This window comes from Chlorocebus sabaeus, chromosome 12 (genome assembly GCF_047675955.1).
Source record: "Chlorocebus sabaeus isolate Y175 chromosome 12, mChlSab1.0.hap1, whole genome shotgun sequence".
Classification (NCBI taxonomy): domain Eukaryota; kingdom Metazoa; phylum Chordata; class Mammalia; order Primates; family Cercopithecidae; genus Chlorocebus; species Chlorocebus sabaeus.
The window spans coordinates 114,227,783-114,246,679 of NC_132915.1; the positions used below are offsets into that span (position 1 = coordinate 114,227,783).

The following is an 18,897-nucleotide window of genomic DNA, read 5'->3' on the forward strand; positions in this document are numbered from 1 at the left end:
CGGGGTGTGGCCTGCAAGGCGGTCAGAGGCTTCTCTGAGCTGAGATCCCAGAGCCAGCCCCGTGTGTGGCAACAGCAGGTCCCGCACCCTGGCTGGGGGCCCCCGACAGGCGCGTCCGCGTGGCACCAAGGCCGCGAGCCGAGCGCACCCGCAGGGCTGGGAAGGCCGGGGATCCGGCGGGGACGGGGCGGGCCGGCCCAAGCCTGGCGCCCAGCTCTGGGCTGCAGCCCCGCGGCCGGTGGCGCCTCTGGGCGGAGCGAGGGGTCCGTCTGGGCCGAGTTTGAGGAGCCCGAGGGCGACCAGGGGCAGTGGGGCCGGCAGAGCGCGCTCTGGGGACGGCCCGGGCTGGCGCTGAGCGGCCGTCGAGGACCCGCAGGCTCGTCCGCTCCTGGGCCCGGCCCAGCCCCGGGGTGGGAGGCTCGGGGCGCGGGAGGCGCAGCAGGAGGGGCCGGGGCGGGGCGGGGGCGGCCGCGGGGCGGGGCCGGCGCGGCCAGGTGGGCGGGACCGGCGCGGATTGGCCGGGCGCCGCCACGTGACCGGCCCCTTATAGGGCGTGGCGCGGGGCCGCGGAGTCGGGTGAGGCGGCGGCGGCGGCAGCGGGGCCGGGCGAGGTCCGCTGCGGTCCCGGCGGCTCCCCGGCTGCTCTGCTCTGAGCGTCTGGCGCGCCCCGCGCCCTCCCTGCCGGGGCCGCTGGGCCGGGGATGCACGCGGGGCCCGGGAGCCATGGTCCGCTTCGGGGACGAGCTGGGCGGCCGCTATGGGGGCCCCGGCGGCGGGGAGCGGGCCCGGGGCGGCGGGGCCGGCGGGGCGGGGGGCCCGGGCCCCGGGGGGCTGCAGCCCGGCCAGCGGGTCCTCTACAAGCAATCGATCGCGCAGCGCGCGCGGACCATGGCGCTGTACAACCCCATCCCGGTCAAGCAGAACTGCTTCACCGTCAACCGCTCGCTCTTCGTCTTCAGCGAGGACAACGTCGTCCGCAAATACGCGAAGCGCATCACCGAGTGGCCATATCCTTCCGGGCGGGGCCGGGCGGGGCCGGGCGGGGGCCGGGGCCGGGGCCGGGGCCATCTTCCCGGTGGCCGGGAGGGCGCGACCTGGGGAGGCGCCGGGAGACTGGCGAGGAGGGGGCGGAGCGCCCCGGGGCCCCTCGGAGCGGCGGGTGCGGGAGCGTTTCCGTGAGTGCGGCGGGCGCGGGGCGGAGCCCCTCTGCCCCGGACTAGTCCCTCCGCACGCCGGCTCCTGGGGAGCCTGGTCGGTGCACAGCGCGCGGCCAGCCTGGAGGGCACCGAGGGCGAAGCCGCGTCCGTGCAGGTGCGAGCGCCGTGGGGACGCGGCCGTGCGCGCGCCTGCCTGCAGGTGCCTGCGTGTGCGGGCTGAGCCGGAGCCCGGCGCTGCGCGTGCGTGCGCTCGCGATGCGGGCTACATGCATGTTCACGTGCCCGTGTAGGTACATGTGGCTGCGTGTCTGGAGGGAGCAGCGTGCGCCTGCGCGGGGTCTCCCTCCAGCCTCGCCTGGGGGCGCTCGGCCCCCTCCCCTCGGGGCGCTGGAGTCGGGCGGAGCCTGGCCGGAGGCGCTGTCCGCGGTGCTGACGGCCGCCCGGGTGTGCCCAGGGGCTGGCGGCCCAGACTGCTGAGGCCCCGCCTCGCGGCCGCCCCTAGGAATGGGGGCAGGGAGTGAGGGAGACCAGGCCGCGTCTGGGTGCTGTCTCAGCCCCTCCGGAGACGGCCTGGTGGTGGCTGCTGCACTGGGCGCTGCTGGCCTCGGCCTCGTGTCTCCCTCCCTGCTGCACCTCCCGGCCCGTCCTTAACCCGCGCACTCCGTTCGAGTACATGATCCTGGCCACCATCATCGCCAACTGCATCGTGCTGGCTCTGGAGCAGCACCTCCCTGATGGGGACAAAACGCCCATGTCCGAGCGGCTGGTGAGTGCCGGGCTGGGCCTGAGGGCAGGGTGGTGGGGAGGCCGCGACTCCACTCTCCTTTAGGGTCTGTGCCTGAGCACAGTTTCCTTGGGCAGGGTCGTCTGGGCAGTGCCCCTCTCTGCTGAAGGAAAAGGTAGGCCTGGCAGATAAGATCTTCCTCGAGGGCCAGGGCAGCTGGGGTCACCGGCTCAGCCCTGGGTGTGGCCATGTTAGCCCTGGGCCAGTCTGCCCTGTGCCACGAGCTATTCCTGCACCTCAATGGCTGTCCTGGCTTTCGGCGCTAGACTTTGATCCAGGAACCCATGTTCTAAACTTGGAGTGGGGAAGGGGCATTCATGTCTTCGGGAAGGTCAGCTCTGAGCACCACGTGTGCCCTGCTGGGCTGAGATGGGCTTTGGCCTGGATGTGGGAATCCTGAGCCTCTTCCTCCAAGTTGTCTTGTGCGAGCCTGCTTGGAACCCCTTCTCCAGGAGGCCTCACCATCCTGTGGGTAGCATTTCTTCTCAAACAGTCCGAATCATTTTTACCCATCCCTAGATTCCAGCCAAGAGGCCTCTGTGGTAGCCCCCATTGGAGCGTAAAGTCTATGTGAGTCGGGGTGCCAGGGCAAGGTCTCCGTGGCTCAACAGGAGGTGGGGTGGAAGGCCAGCCCTGTGGGGTCTCTGGAGGGACTGGGTGAGAGGAAGGGCAGCATTTTGGAGGTGAGCACTGTTCCTGAGGTCAGAGCACATCCCCCAGTCCCTGCTCTTCCCCGATGCCTGGCCCCTTGTCTGCGTTCCGAGTGCGCCTAAAGACTGGAGCCTCCAGGAGGGCAGAAGGCAGAGCAAGTGTAGACCCAGGGGTTGCAGGGCCATAGACGTCCAGGAGACGGCCTCTCTGGGGTGTCAGGAGCTGCTCCCTCTTCCATTGAGCCTGGCTTCTGCCCCCGCTAGCATCCTGAGACAAAGGCTATTCAGACTTTAGCCCTGAAACTGAACTCCCTTTGAACCTGGGCCACCGCAGGCCCAGGAGTGCAGAAGGGGAGACAGGGAGCCTGCCCTGGAGGTGAGGCACCAGGAGAAGGTGAGTGGTGGGTGGCCGAGGTGAGGAGGTCTTCATGGAGCACCGTCTGGAACACCCAGTGGTCTGGGTTAGGGCAGGGTGTGGGGGAGGAGTGTGGACAGCCCAGCCGCGCCATGAGGCAGACGTGAGTCATGGTCCCTCTGGGGCACTTGGGCAGGAGCCTGGTGGGGCCTCTTGCTTTCTAGAGGCTGGAGAAGAGGGTGAGCGTGAAAGGAAATAGCCAGAGAGCCTTGAATGCCAAGCCACAGGAAGCAGGGCCGGGCCAGGGTCAGAGGGACACAGACCTAGGGACCAGGCTGGGCAGTGGGTGTCTGGCCTTGCAAGTTCCCGCCTCGCAGGTGTGGGAGGGTTTGCCTTGTGGTCATGGGTTGGGGGAGGACACTTCTAGGGCTGGCGAGCTAACCTGTTGGGAAAACTGCAGAATGTGCCCGCCCTGGGCCAGCCTAGAGGTCTGGGGAACTCTTGACAAGCCCTAGTCCCATGTGCAGGCCCAGCCTAGTCCCAAAGGCATCCCTTGAGATGGAGGGGAGGCTGTGCTGCTGCCCACGGAGCAGGCTGAGGCTGGGTGGTGCAGGGGTAGCCCCTCAGTTGTCTGCCAGCCTGGCTCTGGGCGAGGCCTCCCGGGTTCCCTGCCTCTCGGGGCTGTTTCCCACCCCCCTATCAACTCTGGAGCTACCTGGAACCAGGTCCCAGCTTGCAGTGCAACACCAAGCTGTCTGCACACCCATCCCTCCCACCTAAGCCAGCCATCAACCATGGGCTGGGCAGGGCAGAGCTGTGAGGAGAGGGCTTGGGCTGGGGCCTCCTTCCCAGCCGAGGGAGCTGGCTGGTCCTTCCTAGGCATCGGCCTGTTCTGTTTTCCACCAGGAAGTTTGCTGTGAAGATCTCTGTCTGCTGGGGCCCCACTGTTCCCCTGGGCAGATGGTCAGCAACCCCACCCCTTGGGAAAAGGGGCCCCTCCTAAATAACCAGGCCAGAAGCCTCGAGGCCAGGAAGAGCATGGGCGAGTCAGCACGGGTCATGATGGACCCCTGGGTGCTGGTAGCTTCCACCAGGCACTGCTAGCCAAGCCTTGGGCCAGCTCCACCACAGGACAGGAGGAGCCCAGGCTGAGTAAGGTGGGAGTCAGATGCGGGAGAGCCCTGGAGAGCCTGGCTTCCTGGGGAGGAAGGCACAGGCTGTGGAACTGGTGGCACTCACCCCGCCTGGCAGCCCAGCAGCTGCTTCCTCCTGTGATCTCTACAGTCCTGAAGGCGAACCCTCAGGGGAGGCCCTTGACACTGATCTCCTCTCCCCACCCCTTCACCTGCTTCCTAAGGCAGCAGCCCTGGAGTGCAGGTGTCCGACACCCTCATACCAACCCTGCATGTGCAGCTCCCTCAGCCCAGCTCCCCGGGCTTGTCTTGCACAGGGCCTTTCCCTGCCAGCCCCACCCATGTGCTCACGAGAAGTCTTTGGGGTCTCCCTAAGCTCCACACAACCCTGTCTCCACCCTGTTTGCTGCTCCCTGCTGGGCACTGGAAGGGCCTGGCTCTGCGCGCTCGTGCTCAGTAACTGTTGGCTGGAGCTCAGCCTGGGGTGCAGGAAAGGGATCTTTCTAGGATCAGCTGTCTTCATTCCTTTGTCTGCTCTGTTCCCTCCACCTGGATCCCTTTCTCAAAATCGAGCTGTGGAAGCCTTGCCTGCAGGCGCCACGCCCTCTGGGAGGCTTCCTGTGATCTGAGCCGAGGGTGGCTCCCAGCCTTAGGCCTGGACTGTGGCTCGCTCCCTCCAGGGTCCTCACAGATGTGTGGTGGTCATCGCCCAGCACCCTCAGGGCCGAGGTTGTGCTTTTCTGTTTCTGTTGTTTTCTGCCGAGATGTGCGTGTTCTGGTTACCCGGGTACATGTTGAATGCATAACGGGGCTGGACTGAGTTCAAGAAAGCCTGAGCTGTATCCAGGCAGCCTTGTGCAGGCTGCTGTGGCCTCTGCCTGGCTCCTGGGCGTCTCTGTGCCTCTGTTTCCCTCATGTTAGAATGGGGATGACCTCCTGGGGTATTAAAGGGTCACCCTAGTTAATACAGGAGAAACTACCTGGTAAGCACCCACAACTAGTACCGTTACATCACTGTCTTCCCCGAAGCAAGGCCCACTGCATGGTGCCAGCAGGGAGGTTGGGGCCCCACTGTGATGTGGGCAGAAGCTGAGATGCCAGGGTGGGAGGCACCAGGGGCCCGCAGGCATCACTGGGGTGTTGCTGCTGTAAACAGTGGTGCATCCCATTAGGGGACACGTGCAGACAGCAAGCAGGCTCAGTGATGGGAATGGCACCTTGGAAAATCTGCAGGGTGTTGGGGGCAAGGTGAGGAGGTCAGACCCTCACAATGGCTGTGGCCTGCACACAGCGGGGTGGGGTCCTCACCAACCGTCTCTGCCTGCTGCTGCACCGGGTGGGGGCCAGCGGTGACCGCTGTTCTGCACTTCTCCTAGGACGACACGGAGCCCTATTTCATCGGGATCTTTTGCTTCGAGGCAGGGATCAAAATCATCGCTCTGGGCTTTGTCTTCCACAAGGGCTCTTACCTGCGGAACGGCTGGAACGTCATGGACTTCGTGGTCGTCCTCACAGGGTAGGCAAGCTGAGGCCGGGAGGCCCAGCGTGTGCGGCCCGGGCATGTGCTGTCTGCTGTCTGAAGCTCATTTGCGCCGTGGCGCTGGGGTGGCTGCAGTCTCACTGGGGTCCCCCCACAGCCCTGCTGGAGATGAATGAATGTGAGGCAGTCTGTTTGCCATCCTGTGTGGGATGGGGGTGCTTCTCCCAGAGGTGCCAGTGCTGTATTGCTCACTGAAGGGAGGATCACAGTGACCTGTCCCCAGAAGTGCTGGCTTGCAGAGCCCACAGGCCAGGGGCCATCAGCTTCCATGGCTGGCCTGAGCCAGCATGGTGCCCGCTAGAGGTGGCTTTGCTGCCCAGGTGAGGGGCTTCCTAGGGAGGAGGAGGGCTGGACTTCCGGCCTCACGCAAGCCCGTGGTCTGGGAGAGGCACTTGGCGTTTTGACTTCTGTTCCTGCCTGAGACACTCACCTGTGGCGTCCACCTCGCGCAGAGCCCCTGTGCTGCCTGGGATGAGGCTGTGTGTATTAAGTGCTTTCACAGTTCCTAGGGCCAGGAAGGTGCTTCAGCAGTTTCTCCTCAACCACTTTCCCTAATGATAGCTTGTGATTCCCAAAATAACCAGGACATCTAGAAAGTGGACTTAAGGGGCCCGAATGGGAGCTCAGGTCCAGTGCTCTGCACCCCACCCTCCAGGGTGTCAGCTTCCCAACCTGTGCAGTGGGCACTGTGAGTCCTGTTTCCTGCTTCTCTGACTGGCAGGTGGAAGGCTGGGCTGGGCTGCTGTGGCTCTGGTGTGGAGAGTGGTGGCTGGGGAGTGAGTGCTTAGGGAGTTGGCCCCACAAAGCCTGTTAGCACTTCAGTGTCAGAGGCTCTGTGCTGGGCCAGGGACCGCTGTCTGCTCTTTCCTGAGCCTTATGGTTCTGAGGCCCAGAGCCCAGATGGAAGAGGAGGGAGCAGGCCCCATAGCAGTCGAGAGCTCTCCTTCCAGAGTCCCATTCTCACCCAGTGACTGCCCCAAGATGCCTGGTGCACAGGAGGGTAGATGGAGGGGTGTTTGGGCTGGTGGCAGAGGAGGAAGGAGGTGGCTGTGGAGTCCTCGAGTCTGGGGCTCATGCCTTCAAGGCTCTGTGTGTGTGAGGAAGAAGGTACACGGCCTCTGGACTCTTGGATGAGGCCCTCAGAGGGAGCCTTGCATTGCCTGCGTGGATCCTGGGGTGCTGCCCCCATCTGCTCTGCCTGCTCCTAAGCCTGGGGCTGGCCCCTGCTGGGTGAGGGCAGTGTTTACAGAACTGGGCTTGTGGGGGTTGCATGGAAAGCTCAGCCCCCAGAGCTGTCTGTGATGTGCTGGGCGCAGCAGCACTGAGGTGCCTTCTATGCCTTTCTGCAGCGTGGCCCTGGGGTAGAATTTGTGGAAGGCCTGTGGGGGTCTGTGGTTCCACTAGCAATGCCCGTTGGGGCCTGGGGTGGGAGGTGGCTGGTGGAGAGTGCGGCCCCTCGGCGGACTGGGTGCTCCCCCATCTAGTGGGCACTCCCAGAGGCAGCCCAGGAGTCACTAGCTGTTTACCTCTCTCCCCCCCTGTGGACCCAAGTCCCTGAGGACAATGGTGTCTTATTTTTTTCAGGGGGTCCCTGGAGCCTCACTTGGGGCGTGCACCCGGGAGGGGACAGCGAGTCTCTGCTGAAGTAATGAACTGTTGGGGTGTAAGCAGTGTTGGGGGGTGCGGGCCAGCGGGGAGCTGGGTAGAGGCCGCAGGACCCGGCCTCATGGGGTGCTGTCCACGGTGCTGAGTGTGTCAGCCCTTGAGGGCCAGGAGAGGAGGCAGGAGGAGTTGCAGCAAGCCCTGGGCAGGACCCCTGGATCTCCCAGCCCACATAGACTGGGTCCAGGGCTGCTCCTCCTTCCCCTCTCCTCCCCCTCCTCTTCCCTGCTCCCTCCTCTGTTTCTCTCGGTCTCTCTCCCTCCCTCGCCTCCCTCCCCCTCCGTCCTCCTCCCAGTCTGCCTGTCTAGCCCTTTGTCTCCTCTCCATGCTCTCTGTCTCTGGCCCTCTTGGTGTCTTGGTGTCTCTCTGCCTCTCCCTCCTGTTCTTCCTGCTGCTCCTCTTTCCCTGTGCCTGGGTGTGTCTCCGCTCTCCTGCGTCTGCAGCAGGGCCTGGGCGTCGCTGGGTCGGCTTCCAGGTTCCTCCACCTCCACACATTTTCCCTCCAGGCAGCCTGGGTTGTGCGGGGAACCCCGGGTGGGAGGTGATCTGTGTCTCACGGGGCCACATGCTGGCTCCAAGTCACGGGGGGAGCCACTTTGCTGCTCCCATGTGGGGCACCTGGGGACACGTGAGCCCCTGTGTGTGCATCTGTGTGTAGAGGGGGCTGGGTCCGCTGTGGGGTGAGTGATGGTCCATGGGGAGCCCAGGGAGGAGCCTCACCTCATCCCTGTGAGCCAAGGGCCTGTGAGTAGTGGGTGGTATTTCTCACTAGTTTGTTGTTTTTAATTAGAGTTTATTTAATTGGTGCTCAGAGGGCTGGAGGGAGAGGCAGACACCCTGGCCTATTGCTTGGCAAAGCCTTGAGCACCCTCAGAGGCCGGCTGGGGCTGCTCTGCTCCTGAGGCTGGTGTGGAGCTGTGGAGGAGGCCCTGGGTTCATGCCTCCTGCTGCCTGGGGAGGCTCTGAGCCTCTGTTCTCACCTGGGAGGGAAGGCGGGCGCTCTGCCCCCTCGTCTCCGCTTTGCTTCTCTCTCAAGACTTGGGGGTGCCCTCCGTGAGCCTGCATGTGTGCGTCTGGGCTGTGGGTGGCTGTAGTTGGCTCTAATGCTGCCGGGCCCCTGCTGCCCTGGGGAGCAGCTGTGGGGCCTGGGCTGGGGTCCCAGCCTGGGGGGTAATGTGAGGATCAGAGGGTGCTTCTGAGAAACCTCCAGGCCTGTGAGGGCTGCTGGCGGCTTCCTGCCTTTGTGTGTGCCCAGGGCCTTCAGGCCCTCGGTTGCCAGCCGTGCTCCTGACTCGGTCAGCCCGTGCGTGGCCACCTGGAACTCCTCTGACTCGCTTGGGCCGGGGTGAGGACACAGTGGCTGGGTCCCTGCCACGGGACTCTGCCTCATTTCCAGGAGGGCTCCTGGCTCCTGGCCATCTCCAGTGGTCGTCTGAGTGGACCATTTGCCAAGAGAGATTCTGGGCCCGGGAGTGAGGCTTCCCTTCCCTGGCTTCCAAGAACACCCTGCTACATGGGTGGCGTCGGGGCTGAGCCGGCTCCCCACACAGAGCGGGCCTGGGGTGAGGACAGGGCCCGGTGGTGGCTGACATGGGTGCTCCAGCAGTTCACCCCAGCAAGAGTCCCGCTGAGTGCCAGGACGCAGCTCTTCAGGACCTCAGGTCGTGGGGAGGAGGTGGGAAGGCCGCCTCTTCCCTGCCTCTGTCTGCCCTCCTGTCCATGCCCCGTCCACCATCCTGCCTTCTGCTCAGCTCTCTGGCCCTGTGTCTGCCCAGCCAGGTGGGCTGCCCTGCTGCTGGCCCTCCCTCCACCCGTTCATCATTCATTCAGTGTTCATGGAGCCTCTGCCAGGTGCTGAGGACTCAGGAGTGAACGAAGACAGCTGAACCTCTGCCCGCTGGGCCGTGTTCTGGGGACAAGATGCCTCCCAGGCCTGGGTTCTCTGCAGCCTGGCGTGGTGCTCAGCGGCGTAGGCGTGCACCAGAGAGCAGTCAGCGGGTGGACGGATGAGTGGATGGTGATGCGTTCCGTGCTTTTCTTCTCACATATGAAATGGGATAAAGCATGCAGGGTGCAGGCCTGGGGGTGCCACTTTGCGTAGGGTCGTCAGAGGAAGGACTGGAGGGTGTGAGGGGTGAGCCATCTAGCAGCCTGGGAAGAGGTGTGGCTGGAGGTGGCGATTTGAGGGACATGAGTGTCCCAGTCATCTTCAGAGCTTGAGACCACCTAGGATCCCCAGGGAATGGGGAGCGGGGAGGAAGAGCTGCCCTCTGATGGAGACCAGGGCACCTGGACTTACGCGTGGCAGCTGGTGGTGAGGTTGGTGGAGCAGCGGAGGTGAGCCTGGCTGTAGACGGTGTTCTGGGAAGGAAGAGCATGCTCTGCTCTTCAGAGGCCACGAGAGGACCCGAGGCTGTGCACTGCGCCCCGTGGGTCTGAGGTAAGAGCTGGTCCAGCCACGTGGTGGGGTCGAGGGCTTGCTGGGAATGGGAGGAAAGGGGCTGTGGGGGGCACCTATGGGCAATGCTTGTCTTTTAGAGAGTTTTGCAGCAAAGTGAGGCAGAGCGACGGGGCAGAGGCAGGAGGGAGATGGAGGCCAGGAGAGTTCTATGAAGTTGGGGGTTTACAGCCCGTCCATGCCACGTGCATAGTCCAGGAGGGAAGGACAAGCGGACAATGTGGACAGAAAGGGGACAGCCCTGGAGCCATGAGGGAAGCGGAGTCCAGGACCTCCGGGAGTGCAGGCCCGTGCATCTGCATAGGCCAGCAGGTGCAGGAAGGGTGGCGTGGAAGTTCTCTCACTGTGTCTGAGTTTCCACTGAATTTAGAAGCACGTCCGTCAGCCGAGGTGGGGTGCGAAGAAGTGAGACAGAGGGAGAGGGAGCAGTGAGTGAGTGCGTGGACTGGAAGCCCCTCCATGCACTGCCCCAGTCTCTCACTCCCCCTGCCCCGCCCCCCATCCACCCCTTCCTTGTCTCCTTGTCATCCATTCACTCATTCCTTAGGAAGGGGCTTTTCGAGCCCAGCTACTACCTCCTCATCCCTGTTCCAGTTGCTGGGGACACAGTAGTGCACAAAACAGGCCGTTCCTGCCCTCTCAGAGGCTGTGTCCTCCCGAGCGAGGCAGGCTGTGAGTGTTGCAGGGAGTTGGGGTATGCTGTGTCCTTCCACTGGGGTTGAGTGGCCCCTGGGGAGTAGTTCCAGCAGGGGAGAGGCTGTGAGGGTGGCGGGGGCAGGGGCGGCCTTGGCTCGGGTGTTGGAGGGCTCTGAGTACAGGTGTGGCCCGATTGACTCGTGATGGGTGCTGGGGGCGCAGTGTAGATGGCAGGGAAGGAGAGTGGGAGCCGGAAGCAGTGATCCAGGTGGGAGTGGTGAGGGCTTGGACCAGGGAGTGGCGCTGGAGAATGGGGCAGGTGGGCTCTGACGTCCAGAGAAGGCAGAGCCCAAGGGAAGCCCCATGGAGCTTCCGGAGTCCGTCATCCATCAGTGCAGGTGCCTTTACCCTTCCATGCCCCGGCCAGTCTCAGACACGTCCATGCTCCCCGTCCTGTCCCCACGTCACTGCCTCTGCCCTCCCAGGCCCCTCAGGAAGCCCCTGTCACAGCCTCTGGCCCTGTGGGGCTGGTTCCACCTGGGGGTCAGGGACATGGGCAGGGTGACAAGTCAGGGCCCTCAGAACCCTAAAGCCCTGGGCATCCCCACCCCTGTCATGGCTGTAGCCTGGTGCTTTGCTTCATGGTCCTTGGGGACATCAGAGAAAATTGTCCTGGCTCAGGCAGGTGGCTCTCCTGGGGAACTTTCCAACCACAGCTTCTTGTTTTAGTCTAAATTAAACTGGGATTTCTTTCCAGGACGTGTAATTAGAGCCCAGCCTCCTCCCCGGACCCAGCCTCCTGTGGGTTGAAGAGAGGGTGTGGGTGTGTGGCTGCTGCACCAGGAGGGAGTCTGGTCAACGGAGCTCAGGGGCTGAGGCACGGCTGACCCTGAGCTTCCTGGGCAGCCACTGTGGCCTCCTGTTTTTTTGGGTTTTGTGGACTCAGGCTGATTCAGATGGTGGCAGGCACTTCTGGGGCACAGGGAGAGCCAGGCCCAGCTCAGGGCTCCACGAGGGTCCCCACGGGCAAGGAGGGTCCACCCAGGGGAGCAGCGGCCCACGTGCAAGTGTGTGGCCCAGGGACGCTGCCTTCCCACAAGGCGACCTGACACTGTCTCTGAACACAAGTGACAAGAGACACTGAGCCCAAGTGGCCAGGACACGGAGCATGCACTGGGCTGGGCGTGTCCATGCTGTGACGGACAGCCTTTTGCCACAGGCTCTGCTTCAGCCTGGGGTCCTTGGACTGCAGCCCTGTGGGAGGTGCAGCGCCCCAACCTCCAGTGCCGCGTCGGGCTGGGGTTTGCCAGACGTCCTCTCCGCTTCCCTACCTGAGGCTGAAAATGGCCTTTGAAGGCCCTGATCCTCCCTCTCTTACCCCTAGTGTGGCTGGAACCAGTGGAGTTCTGACAAGTCCCTGGAAAGCAGGGGGAGCCCCCGAGTTCTGGGGCTGGGGTCACTCCAGGCATTGCCTGGCCACGGGCTCCACGGCCCCCCTCGTACTGTGGTGTCAGTGCCCCACCCCACAATGCAGGGCCCTGGCCCACGTGCCGTCCACATGGTGTGGCTGTGAGGACCAGGCAGGGCGGCGGGAGGTGCCTGCTGATCTAGGACCCTGTGACCAAGCTGTGGTGCCCCTTCCTGACAGTGGCCTCCCGTCGGGCCTCCACATCCCTGGGGACAGGCTGGCGGCCATGCTGGGGATGTAACAGCCTCTGCGTCCCTGGGGACAGGCTGGCGGCCATGCTGGGGATGTAACAGCCTCTGTGTCCCTGGGGACAGGCTGGCGGCCATGCTGGGGATGTAACAGCCTCTGCGTCCCTGGGGACAGGCTGGTGGCCATGCTGGGGATGTAACAGCCCGAGGAGGTGCCGCTCTGGCAGGGTGGGATCCTGCCCGCCTCTTCAGCACACGCTCCTGGCTGGGTCTTTATGGGGGCCTGGCCTACGCCCCCGCTCTCTTTCTCTGTGTCTCCCCCCTCCCTCTCTGCCTCCTTCCTGCATTTCAGGGTTCTTAACACTCTCCTGACTGGGGGGCAGAACCGGGCCCACTGGGAACCCCCAGGGTCTCCTGATTCCGTGTGGGGTGGGGGTCCACTGCCTGGGCGTCAGACCTGGGGCTTGGCTGTGCTGTGCTTGGGAGGCTGACCCTGGCCTCAGGCTCCAGTCCTGTGGGGTCTCCTCCGGGGTCTCTGCATCTCCGTGTGTGCTATGCTGCCTGAGGAGCCCAAATCCAGAGATTCCTGGATAGAAGCAGCGCAGGGCTGGCTCACTGGACGAGGCATCAGGCCAGCATTGCAGACAACTGGGGTCTCTCATATGCCCGCCTGGCACAGCAGACCCAAGGGAGGGTTGGCCTCTCTGCAAATCTTTCACTGTGGAGCCCAGAGAGCAGAAGGAGCCCAGGCCCAGGGCTGCCCTTGGATACCGCAGACTTTCCCAGGGGGACGGGGGACATGGATGGGAGATAGGGAGGTTTCAGCTCAACCCAGAGAAGGACTCTTGTCATTCTTGGGGGTCTGGGCTGCTGTCCTGAGGCAAGTGGGGATTGGACCAGGTGGTCTGTTCTTTATTCATTTGTCCCTGATACAGGCCAGGTACTTGCTGGGCACGATGGAGCCAGGGCCCTGCCCCCCAGGGTGCATGTTCTACCAATGGCAAAGTCCCCGTGCCCCAGGATCCACTCTGCTCCAAGCCTCTCCTCTCGACAGTGACTGCAGGCCAGGCTCCAGCGGTGGGCGGTGCTGCAGGTGTGCAGAGTCCCCCTTATGTGCCTTTCTCTTCAGGGGTCCCACCAGGGGGGTCAGTTGGAGGCTTGATTTCCTGCCCCAGCAGGTGGAGGGGTCGCGGTCCAGGGAGAATGGTGGTGGGGACAGCGAGCAGCAGGGCTGAGGGCTGTGAGGCTGGAGTGAGCTGAGAAGCCTTGAAGGTCACAGTTCAGGGAGTCTCAGTCCAGGACCCAGTTCTGAGGGGACAGTGCAGAAGGGATGGGGTAGGTGGGCAGGGCTGCCTGTGGGCCTGGGACTGGCCATGCTTGTCTCTCTCCGTGGTGGTGATGTGTCCATCTCTGGCTGTGGGTGGGGGACAGAAGGGAGGGACACAGCTGTGTGGTGGTGGGGGCACACGCCCACTCCTGGGACCGTGGCCAGGCAGGTTGAGCTCTCAGGGCCCATGGCTGCTTCAAATTTTGGGTCTGTGGCTGGTGGGCTGAAGGAGCATAGCGAGGGATCTGAGATGGCTCTAAACTTGTTGTCAATATTTAAGAAGAAGGAGCTTTCACATAAAAACCTGTGTTTTCATCTCGCTTGGGAGAAGTCCCTGGAGCCCCCACTCCCTCTGGAGCAGCTGCCTCTGGATCTGGGAGGCTAGGCGGGCAGTGCCAGGCTGGCTGTAGAAGAGCCACCCCTCCTGGGGGCTGGCCTGTTCCAAGCCGTCTGTGGCCTCCTGTCCAGGCTCAGGCCTCAGGTGCTTGCTGGGGCTGCTGCGTTCCAGTGCCCAGGGGCGTCCCAGGCCTGTGATGGCTGGCGAGGATGGCTAGGCTGATGTGGTGCGGTGGCTGGGGGGCAGGGGACCTGCATTATGTGCAGATGCACCCACAGAGGTCAAAGGGGTTCAAGTTCATACCCTGGGAGGGTGGGAGCCTTGCCCCTGTGGGCATGTGGGGGTGGACACCCCTTCCTGCTCCCTCCTCCTCCTTCACACTGGTGTCCAGAGCTGCAGATTCACACTGAGTGAGAATGGTTGCTAATGACTTCTCGGGCCCTGGACTAGAAGAGGTGAGAAGGCGCGTGCTGGCTGTGGGGTGTAGAGTGGAGGGGCCTCCACCCTGCGTGCCTGTGTGCAGCCCCACCCGTGCCAAAGCATCTCTACTCCAGCCAAACAGACGGACGCTAATGCAGATTCGTTCCTAGCAGGTCACATGGTAGCACCCCCCACCCAGTCCCTGCCCTCTCCACGACCTGCTGTGAGCTCCTTTCTCCAAGGCTGGGCAGGTCTTTCTAGCCAATGCCACGCTCCCTGTCTCCCCTGACAGCACTGAAGCCTGGTGAAGAGGGCCCTGCACCTTGGCCCCCCTCACTCTGTGTGCGGCCTCTGTGTCTTCTCCACTCCCACCGCTTCTTCCCCACCAGGCTGGCCTCTCTTTGCCCTCCTCTCTCCCCGAGAGGTTTCCCCGCTGGCTCACCTCAAAGCCCAGCCTCTACTGACAGGCTCATTCCGTTGAAGGACTGGACACTGGTCTGGTGGGGAGGCTGGAGCAAAGCGGCACAGCCGGGCACTGCAACAACAGACGTTTCCTTCTCAGTCCTGGAGGCTGGAGGCCCAAGATCAGGGTGTTGGCAGGGTTGGTTTCTGGCGAGGCCCGTCCTCCTGGCTGGCAGATGACTGCCTTCTCGTGGTGGGCGGTGCTGACCCTATGGACCCCAGATCCCGGGGCAGGTGGATGCAGAGCCAGGCCTGCGGGGTCCATTGTGGTCATGCGGGCACTGCCGTTGCTGGTGCATTGTGTGAAATGGTTAGATGGTTTGATGTTTGTAGAATCTGGCATAGCTCTCCCCCTTTCCTCTGACGGTGGGTCCTTTCTCACGCTTCTCTGTTGTCAGCCTCTGGGCCTGGTAACATAGCTGCACTGGACCACAGGCACCCCGAATGGCCAAGGGTGGGACCAGGTGAGGAGGAGGGTCACTGTGAGACCGCAGGCAGGAGGGACATCCCCTGGCACAGGGCAGCCTCCCGTCCAAGGGTGGGGGCTCCTGAGCGCCACCTCCTGCTCTGCCTGTCGGCCCCACCCCAGCACCTGCTGTCTCAGAGCCTTGCTCTGGGAGTACAGTGTGTGGGGAGTGAATGGTGTCCCTGTTCCCATCACGGGCCTACTCAACACTGGGTGGCATTCGACGCTGCAGGCAGACAGGGAGAGATGAGAGACCAGGAGCAACAGGTGGGGCGGCCGCCGTGTTTCCATTGGCGTGCATCGGAGGTGCGTGGGCTCCCAGAGCCTGGCAGGCCTGCAACGCCCAGGCACACAGATACAGGGACACACAGAGGGGCCGCCATGGCACTGCGTATCTCGCCTGTGCTGGGCTCTGTGCCATCTCTAGTGAGGGGCTCTTTCCAGGAGGGCAAAGGCCCTCCCCCTCCCAGGAGGTGCCTTTACTCCACGGACTTGCCAGGGTCTACAGCCTGGGACTGTGGGCGTGTGGGTGAAGGCCCAGTGCACAGCTGCTGGGACGTGGGCAGCACAGTTCCTCAGACATGAAAAGGTAAAAGAAAAAATAAAAGCTGGCCCTTTTTTTTTAAGCTGACTCTTTTGTGAGGTTTCTTATGTGCTGGCTGCTGTTTTAATACAATAATTTTGTAACTCCAAGAGCTAGATGCTGATATTAACACCCACCCCCGCTTTAAAAAAAAAAAAAGGCCGGGCGTGGTGGCTCGTGCCTGTAATGCCAGCACTTTGGGAGGCCGAGGTGGGCGGATCACGAGGTCAGGAGTTCGAGACTAGCCTGACCAACATGGTGAAACCCTGTCTCTACTGAAAATACAAAAGAACCAGCCGGGCGAGGTGGTGTGTGCCTGTAGTCCCAGCTACTCGGGAGGCTGAGGGAGGAGAATCACTTGAACCCAGGAGGCGGAGCTTGCAGTGAGCTGAGATCGTGCCACTGCACTGCAGCCTGGGCAACAGAGCGAGACTCCGTCTCAAATAAAATAAAATAAAGGTTTTATTCTGAGCTAATTATAGATTCTTAATAAGCAGTTGTAATAAATGGTATAGAGAGAGCAGTGTACCCTTTACGCGGTTCACCCAAAGGAAACCTCTTAGCAAACTGTAATAGCAGGCCCACAGTGTCATGACTAGGTGCTGAGATTGACACAGTCAGGGCCCAGAACAGCCCGTCCCAGGAGGGGCCCTCATGCTTCCCTTCTATGGCTGCACCTGCCTTCCTCCTACCTCACCCCTCTTTACTCCCTGGCAACCACTAATCTGTGCATTTGTATAATTTTGTCATTGTGATGATCTTAGATAAGTGAAGTCACACCTTCGGATTGGCCTTTTTCACTCATTTGTTTCATGAAATACTATGAACAAAGCTGTATACACATTCATGTACAGGTTTGTGTGTAAACATGAGTTCTCACTTCTCTGGGATAAATGACCAAGAGTACAATCATTAGGCCATGCTGTGGTCACATTTTTAGTTTTTTAAGAAACTGCCAACCTGTCAGCCAGAGTGGATGTCCCGTTTCTACACAGCCTCGCCAGCACGGGGGGTTCTCTGTATTTTTATTTTTATTTTTTTTTGGCTATTCTGATAGACATGTGGTGATCACTGTGGCTTTGATTTGCATTTCCATGGCCAGTGATATTGGACCTCTTTTCATGTGGTTCTCTGCCATCTGCATATCCTTTTATTTTATTTTATTTTCAGACAGAGTCTCACTCTGTTGCTCAGGCTGGAGTGCAGTGGCACGATCTCTGCTCACTGCAAGCTCCGCCTCCCGGGTTCGCGCCATTCTCCTGCCTCAGCCTCCCAAGTAGCTGGGACTACAGATGCCCGCCACCGCGCCCGGCTAAATTTTTTTTTCTGTTTTTAGTAGAGACGGGGTTTCACTGAGTTAGCCAGGATGGTCTTGATCTCCTGACCTCGTGATCCACCCACTTCAGCCTCCCAAAGTGCTGGGATTACAGGTGTGAGTCACCGCGCCCGGCCCTGCATATCCTTTTAGTTGAAATATGTCTTCATATATTTTGCTCATATTCCAGTTGGATTTTTTTTTTTTTTTTTTTGAGACGGAGTCTCGCTGTGTGGCCCAGGCTGGAGTGCAGTGGCCGGATCTCGGCTCACTGCAAGCTCCGCCTCCCGGGTTCACACCGTTCTCCTGCCTCAGCCTCCCGAGTAGCTGGGACTACAGGCACCTGCCACCGCACCCGGCTAGTTTTTTTCTATTTTTTAGTAGAGATGGGGTTTCACCGTGTTAGCCAGGATGATCTCGATCTCCTGACCTCGTGATCCGCCCGCCTCGGCCTCCCAAAGTGCTGGGATTACAGGCTTGAGCCACCGCGCCTGGCCTGGATTGTTTGATATTAGTCTATTGCTAGATATGTGGTCTATTGCTAGATATGTGGTTTTTCAGATACTTTTCCTGCTCTGTAGCTTTTTTCTCCCATTTTCTTAACAGAGACTTTGCAGAGCAAAACTTTTAAATTTTGATGAAGTCCGATTTGTCCGTTTTTCCTTTTGTGGATTAGGCTTGTGGTGCGAACTCTTTGCCAGCCCTAGCGTGTGAATATTTCTCCTGCGATTCTCTTTTTCTAAAAGCTTTGTCATTTTACATCTCACATATACCAGCTGTGAGGTTTAGGTTGTGGAGTTTGCTTTGTTTTTTGCCTGTGGGTGTCCAGTTGCACCGGCACCATTTGTTGAAAGGGCTGCATTTCTTCCATTAAATTGCTTTTGTGCCTTTATAAAAAATCAACTGGGCATGCTTGTCTGGATCTATTTCTGGGTTCTTTATTCCGTTCCATTGATCTGTGTGTCTGTCCCTTGTACCACACAGTCCTGATCACTATAGTTATGTAATAAGCCTTGAAACTGGGTAGACTTATTCCTCCCAATTTATTCTTTTTCTTTCAAATTATTTTAGCCATTCTAGGTACTTTGCCTTTCATATACGTTTTAGAATAATCTGGTCAATATATACCAAAAATCTTGGTAGGAATTGTATAAAACCTGTATGTTAGTTTGTGAACATTTTTACTACGTTAAGTCTTCCAGTCTAGGAACATGGTATATTTCTCCATTTATGTAGATCTTCGATTGCTTTCATTGGCATTTTGCAGTTTTAAGGATACAAGTCCTGTACATGTTTTGTTACATTTACATCTAAGTATTTCTTTTGTTTTGTGTGATTATAGATGGTATTGTATTTTAAATTTTGGTATCGTATGTTCATTGCTAGTATATAGAAAAACCATAGATTTCTTTCTTTTTTTTTTTTTTTTGAGTCGGAGTCTCTGTCACCCACGTTGGAGTGCAATGGCATGATCTCTGGCTCAATACAACCTCCGCCTCCCAGGTTCAAGCAATTCTCCTGCCTCAGCCTCCCAAGTAGCTGGGATTACAGGCGCCCGCCACAATGCCCGGCTATTTTTGTGTTTTTAGTAGGACAGGGTTTCACCATAATGGCCCGGCTGGTCTCAAACTCCTGGCCTCGTGATCCGCCTGCCTCGGCCTCCCAAAGTGCTGGGATTACAGGCGTGAGCGACTGCGTCCAGCCTAGATTTCTATATGTTTATCATGTATCCTGCAACCTTGCTAAACTAACTTAGTAGTAGTTCTAGGACAATTTCTTTGGGGATTCTCTGGAATCTCCTATGTGGGCAAACATCATCTGCACAGACGAACAGCTTTATTTCTTCTCTTCCAATCTGAATGCCTTTTCTTCTTACCTTATTGCACTTACGAGAACTTGTCATACTGTGTGAAGACAGTGGTGTGGTGAGAGGGTCCTTGTAGCTTTGTTCCTGAT

At 60.4% G+C, this 18,897-nt stretch overlaps 1 protein-coding gene across 10 annotated transcripts in view; it reads left to right on the forward strand.

The window, feature by feature from the left end:
• The first annotated feature begins 574 nt into the window (after positions 1-574).
• Positions 575-18,897, forward strand: part of CACNA1B (calcium voltage-gated channel subunit alpha1 B) — a 250,421-nt gene continuing 232,098 nt past the window's right edge. For all 10 annotated transcript variants that reach the window (XR_012094909.1, XR_012094910.1, XR_012094908.1 and 7 more), the window contains exons 1-3: positions 575-1,006; positions 1,817-1,923; positions 5,456-5,595. Coding sequence is in view for 6 of the 10 variants with exons in the window: in XM_073022144.1 (XP_072878245.1) it covers positions 724-1,006; positions 1,817-1,923; positions 5,456-5,595 (530 nt within the window). In the remaining 4 variants the exon portion in view is untranslated. The remainder of the gene's footprint in view (positions 1,007-1,816; positions 1,924-5,455; positions 5,596-18,897) is intronic.